The sequence below is a fragment of the Apaloderma vittatum genome, unplaced genomic scaffold (genome assembly GCF_000703405.1).
Source record: "Apaloderma vittatum isolate BGI_N311 unplaced genomic scaffold, ASM70340v1 scaffold24063, whole genome shotgun sequence".
Taxonomy (NCBI): domain Eukaryota; kingdom Metazoa; phylum Chordata; class Aves; order Trogoniformes; family Trogonidae; genus Apaloderma; species Apaloderma vittatum.
The window spans coordinates 13,100-19,958 of NW_009706734.1; the positions used below are offsets into that span (position 1 = coordinate 13,100).

The 6,859-nt window shown below is 45.2% G+C and overlaps 1 protein-coding gene across 1 annotated transcript in view; it reads right to left on the bottom strand.

The window, feature by feature from the left end:
* LOC104271288 (RNA-binding protein 12-like) overlaps positions 1-5,222 on the bottom strand; it is a 9,151-nt gene extending 3,929 nt beyond the window's left edge. Inside the window, 2 exon segments of the mRNA XM_009865908.1 lie at positions 6-751; positions 5,140-5,222. Of these exon segments, the coding sequence (XP_009864210.1) occupies positions 6-729 (724 nt within the window). The 5' untranslated portion in view covers positions 730-751; positions 5,140-5,222.
* Between the last annotated feature and the right edge of the window lie 1,637 nt (positions 5,223-6,859).

Genomic DNA, 6,859 nt, shown 5'->3' on the forward strand with positions numbered 1-6,859 from the left:
TCCTGATATGGGAGGCATGGGGGTCATGGGGGGTACTGGGGGCACAGGGGGGATCGGAGGGACCGGAGGAACGGGAGGCAGCGTGGGCACAGGGGGCGGAACAGGTATCGGGGGAATCGAAGGCATTGGTGGCAAAGATGGCATGGCTGGGATGGGAGGGATTGGGGGAGGAGGTACCGTGTTCAGCGGGGACGCTGTGCTAGGGATGGTGGAGCTAAACGTCGGGCTGCCAAAGGTACTCCCCAGGTTTGGAGGTGCCGTCCCCATACTGGCAGTAGAAAACGTGGCTATGTTTTTATTGCTTTCGTGCACCGTGGTGGAAGCGGTGACTACGCTAGGAGAAGGATTATTGAAGTTAGGTACGGTAGTAGGTAAGTTAACCCTTCCGCTCATTCCAGAACTAGGCGGTGGTCCCGACCTGCTCGCGTTTGCTGGCGGCATATCTAGATTGGCCGTTTCGAAACGCCTACGACTGAGTTCTATCATGTTCTGCATTTCAGTTTTACTGCTCAGCAACAGCGTTACTTTTGACCCTTTAATCGTACCACCTGTGCGCATCATACCAAGCCTTGCATCTTCATCAGTGGCAAAAACGATGAAAGCCTCACCCAGTTCACCCCCTACAATATGCACGCCCCCATCAGGAATGGTCAATCCAGAGAAGAAGTGGCGAATGTCCATGGTCCCCGCCACAATCGGGAGACCTTGCAAGCGGATGACCACAGCCATGCTGCGCTGAAACAACACACACCTGCAGATGAGAAAAGGCAACGGCTATGTCAGACTACTGTTCATGACACCATGCAATTACCTACAGACACCATCTACTATACTTGTTTACATACCCCTAACAACATCTTGCAAAGATTAAGCATCTTTATATTCCAAACTCCTCATTCGTGTTTGGTTACTTCATACAGATTGGAGCATTAAACATTTACCAACACAATCAGTATATATTTTGCACCAGAAATTCCAAAATAACTGTTAAACTAAGACCCACAAGCATCAGTTGAAAAAAACAAAAACAAAAACAAAAAAAACCCACCTAAGGAACAGCAAAAAATTAGAACTATTAGATCAGTAGTTGAATATTTAAAGGAACGTAAGCAAAATGTGTATTTTAGCCAAGCAAACAAAATTAATTTACCATACGCTGTTATGGTATTCACTGTACCTGGCAAAGTGACTGCACAAAGTGACTGCACAAAATTCCGCACACCTATGGGAAATAAACGGTTCTCTTTCATTTGGAGAGGGATTTCTATCTCCTGCCAGGTGAAGACACGTAGGAACACAACAGTGGGCTGGCTATGAACAAAAATCCATTATGGACAACTAGCACCAGGGAGACTCACACGACATCCTGCCAGGAACCTTCTAGAGTACATCGATCTTACATTCTTCTGCAGGAAAGGCAAGAGGTCGAGATGATCGTGAACCCCAGCTGACTCTTACAAACTAGCCCCAGACATTCCGTGACTACGCACACCTCCCCTAAACTAGATTAAAATCTATATATATCCTAGACAGATATTTGGCCTTTACAACTTTCAAAACCAAGGTAAAATGTTTAGTAGTTGCAGATGTTGTGCCCAGTATTACGCCTGCTGTCTCAGGCACACGTAAATGACTTGTACCTCTGCAGGTGAGGTCAGTGGAAGCCTAAGATCAATTCTGAACAGGGAGTTCTCGACAGTTACCTCGTGCACATTCTACAGAAGAGCCTGAGGTCATCCCAGAAGTTCAAGAGAAACAGGAAACTAGGTGGTTCTCACTCACTCGTGATGAACGTTCAGTAAAGGCTGAAGCATCACATCAATACCAGCACAACTGACCGGTTCAAAAGCCGGCCTCTCATCATAAACCGCCAGCAGCAGCACCTTGTTTTACGGGAGCCACTTCAGCCTCAAAACCTCTCGACTTCCTAAGCACAAGCCAGGTCAGGATCTGTCCAGAAGCCCTCTACGGCTCCCATTAGACACCTCCAAATTGCGTTAACGAAGCATTTGGAACCAAAGATGAACCAGATGATACAACACAACACCCAGAGGCTTTGGGCCGTATAAAGGCTATGACCAACTACCATCAGCAACTACCTGCCCACATTCCAGCTCACATTCCAGCTCAGCACCATATCCTGCAACACAGCCAAACCTTGACGCCAGCTGCATTTGCCTGCCCAGGTCTTCCAACTGCTTCAGCGTGGACACGCCTTGGACACATCCGGAACTGCTGGGTAAGGCCCACATCCAATCAGTGGGGCTGAAGTCAGGACTTAAAAAGAGAGCAGCAGCTCTTCTAGAGGGAATAAACAAGCAGTTCTTCCCTTTGCATGATGGAACTTCAGATCACTCAAACGGGTACTTAACACTTTGTTTTGCTGCCCAACACATCCGAGCTAACCCCTTCCACACACTGAGGAACTCCAGCAACGTACCGGGGTATTACAAGGCACCGGCCCACATCCAGCTGAGGTGAGCCAAGGGCGGAGGACTTCCCTCCCTCAAGGAAACACCAGAGAAGGCAGCAGCACAAAGTCAGCTCTGCTGCTCCAGCTGCTGCCAAGTAACGGCCAACCCCTCACTGCGCTGTCCTGAAAGAGAAACCGGAGCTTGCCAGACAAACATGAAAACATCTAGGGGGGAAAAAACCCAAAACCTAGCTGTACGTACTGCTAAGAAAACCCCTACTCCACCAAGGGACGGCAGCAACAGAAATAGGAATATTTAGATTAAGCCTCAGGGATTAATTTATTTTTTAAAGCAACTTTCTCATCTCCGTGGTGAGCTAACAAAAGCAACATCTCGCATTTCTCTCTTATAGTGACACTTACGTTTAACCTGAGAACGGAGTTCATTATCCAGTCATTTTCCAACAGCAAAATAACTGGCTCGTGCTAAAAAAAAACAGGTCCAAGAACAAACGATCTGCCACAGACACACCTGAGAAAGCATTAAGACTTTTTGCACTGTTTTAAAACAGCAGTTTTCAATGACTCTGTAGTTTTATTTTAGGTTTGCCTAAGACTGACAGCAATGTCTGTAACTACAGCTAAAAGGAAAATGCTGTCTGCTTTGGGGAAGCCATACAAAGGGGGCTGTAAAACCTAAGCTCACTACATCATGCTCCAGGACGGCTTTTGAATTAGGTGAACCTGAAGCAAGCAAGTGATACAAAAGCATCCCTGGTTTTGCACCTTTGCTTTGGAAACTAAAAATACTACAAACAGCAAATCCTGCTTGAGGGTTTACATTTTCTCTATTACCTATTGCAGAAAGAAATGAGTTTCGGAAGTTGCCATCCATCCGGAGTTAAAACGTTTGACGTTCTTTGTGTTAAATGGGAGAATATTTTTAGTTATCTCCTCACTAAGGAGACGGGATGACAACCCGATATGGCCATTAGGTGAACAAAGGCAACCTGAGAAGGTTTTTCTGCTCAGAGCTGCTGGTTTCCAATCTCATATACTCATTTTATAGGAGCCTCCACCTGCTAGATGACTGCCTTTACTAACAATTCCATGAATCTAGCCCAGAAAACAAATTAAGGAGTTCAAGTATCGGAGCATTCACCTAACTTCTGGGATAAAGCAAGCATTTCCATCTCCCACAAAATTCAAAACTTCGATACAAATGCTAAGGGAGATCACGAAGTTTTACTACAGAGTATTCAGCACAGTTAATTCCATGTAGGATATTAAGCAAACGCTTGCTATTAAGCAAGTGCTAATAGTAGCGTGGTACAAATAAAATAATTTTAAAGACTTCATCAGATTTTTGGGGGAAAAAAAAAAAGTATTTTGCCAAGTCGAAACACAACTGCTTCATTTTTTTTCAGGATTTCAGTGCTTTAGCAAAGGATTAGTTTCGCTTCTGTGACTGAAAGAAAAATCACACGGACCAAAAGGGCCAAATTTCACACTTCTGGCCACTCACAAGACTGGTGTTGTGGTGTTTTTTTTTTTCCAAAATGCACGTAGGAGACATTAACTTACTCCAATTTTCCAACCAAATCTGCAGAGGCATCATTTCCTCCAGGCAGAGGTGACACAGCTGCCAGGTTTTGGTCTTTAACTGGTGTTCTCAAGCCGTTGGCTTTTCCCCCGGTACAAAAAAGGTACTTAAAGGCAAAATTAGGTTTGTTGCAATTTTGTATGTTCAGTGTATTTTTTGGAGAGACCAGAAGCACAAAATCCTGCAGTTGTGCCACGGACAAGTCAGCCCCACTAGCAAGGCACGATTGAAAAACGGAGTGTAAAGGGCTGCCAACAAACGATCTCATTCAACCCGTCTGAGAAACCTTAATGGCGTATGTCTGTGTGTCTTGACAGCAACACCATGAAACTGCTTTGTTTCACACTGGGAAGAGGTGTACAAGGTGACAATATTACTTGTGCCATCACATGCTAGTCAGTAAGAAAAGCAGAATTTGGGTCCTATGCATGAACTGATTAAAACATCCGATCAGCCGTTTAGGATGTAAGCATTTTGCAAATTAAGGCTAAAAGATTCAGCATCGTCCCTGGGGCATATTAAAGTACGAATGCCCACACCGTACACACACACACACACACACACACACGTCCCCCAGACTTGGCAATTCTCGGATGAAGACTAAGAACTGAAATAACACTGATCTTGTAGGAGGAATTTTAAGTATCCAGGCTGAGACTGTCTAGCAAAAGCTAAAACTGCAAACTACAGTTTCGTGTCGTTTTTAAAGGCTAAAATCAACCTGTTAGACTAAGACAGTCATCTCTGAGCTGCAGTGAGCCTAGCTGATCCTTTTAAATGCTGCAAAACCTAATTAGAACCAAACTCCAAGAGTTCGAAACGCGCAGACCTGTGGCCTGCAGCAAAGTAGCTCCGTTTTCCAACAGCGCAAAATAACTGGGAGAGTGTTCTGGACAACCACATGCTGATGAAACAACAAAACATGAGTTTGGCAGAAAATTCTGTTTACAAGAACACCACTGCCAGAACCACCATCACCAGTGGGAGTCAAAGTAAAGAGAGCAGCTATAGATTATTTGACCCAAGTGTTTCAATACCCATTCACAGATTCCAAAAGCTTCGAATATTTCTTAAGATACACTCAATATGAATATTAAGAAGTCTTCAATTCAAAGGCTCTTACCTGCAAAGACAGATGTTTTTTTCTTAACAAGTAGCAGAAGCCAAGCCAATCCTGTGGGCAACCAATTAAAACCAACTTTTAGACTGCAATAAAGAATAAACGGAGGCAAAAATCAATGCAGGCAACACAACAGCAGTAACAGTCCACAAAGAACTGTATATACAGACAGTTCAAACCTGCGACCACCACAAGGCACTGCGACACACGACAACCACGTGAGGAAGAGTGCGTTTCCTAACAGCTTGTCCCTGCGCGACTTGCCGGTCACTGAAGTTTTTGTATGGCCGAGACATTAATACGCCTTCCACAAAGAACATAAAAAGAACCAGAAAACGCTCATAGAACCTTTTGGATTTTCCCATCACCCAGGGGTGAATAAATCACTCCTTCAAAGGCAAAGAGCAAGAATCAAACACTTGACAACTCGGAATTTTACCAAACTCTTGCTCCATCAACAACAAGGACACTCCTCCCTCCAACCGCCCGTCGGCTGATCCAAACAAAGCAACACCAGGTGCGCCTCAGAAACCCTTCGAGTGGCACGTGAAGAGTTCTTCAGGAGTCACACACACCAGTGACACCGAGTGACATTTCACAGCCGCGTCGAGGCAGTCACCTCCACGGAGCACCCCGCCAGAGCTCCCCACCGAGACCCTGCGTTTCCAGTCGTAACCCGTCATTTCGTTATCCAAATCCCGACCAAACGCCCATTTGTTTAAACCCTGCGTAGAAGTTATCTTCCTGCGATCACAACTCAACAAAAGAGCCAAACGTTTTAAGTGGCAACACAGGTACTCGGCCTTTAAAGAGCAGATGGGAAACGCTCGCTCTTTCATTGCTTCGCAGACCATCTCATACTAAAATTACGATTTCTCTGGAAAACCACCCAGGAATGAATCGCACCAGGAACAGAAAACTGCTTCCTCTTCAACCCAAACAACTCAGGCATAAGCATCGTTACCGAAGTGAACTTCAAAAAAGAAGTGCTACCAAACCATCCGCAAAGCCCCTACCAGAGGGAATTAAAACACACACAGATATAGTCACAGATCTCCCAGGACATTAACAGCAGGCTTACAAGTAAGAAACGTACAACTGTGCTCTTCAGGCTTACATTAAAACAGCAAATGCATTTAGGAAAAGACGACTCTTTATTTTTTTTATTCGACCCTTAAAGGAACCAAGTAATCCTATATCGGAGGGATTCAAGCACATACTTTCATATCTGGCAGCGTCAAACAGTAGTTTACAATGCAGAAAAGAACATCATCACCTGAAAAACAGTTTCATGCAAAACCACAACCGCTTCAAGAAGCAGGTAAGTCTTTCGTGCACAAGGAACTTTCCATTTGGAAGAAAACCCCAAATCATTTGATGTATTTCCAGTCCAGCAACCACAGCGTTGCACACGTTCCTCTTCACAACACTGAAAGCAAGCTCTAGATTTGCAGCAGACTAGGACAAGGTGCTGTAACGTGAAACAACATCAAACCAAGCAGCGTTCTTCAGAAAAGGTGCAAAACTCCATTCTGTTAAACCTTTCCACCAAGCACCATCTACTTCTGCTCGCAGGCCTCGATTCTCTCAACTTCCAAGCAAGCCATCCGTTACTCTCACAGGTGAGACAGCCCTTCCAGTCAAGCTGGTACAGAGGAGCGCATTAACCGGGCAAACCGGGGCTCCCACAGGCACCGACCCCGCTCCTCCGGGGCCCCCGCAG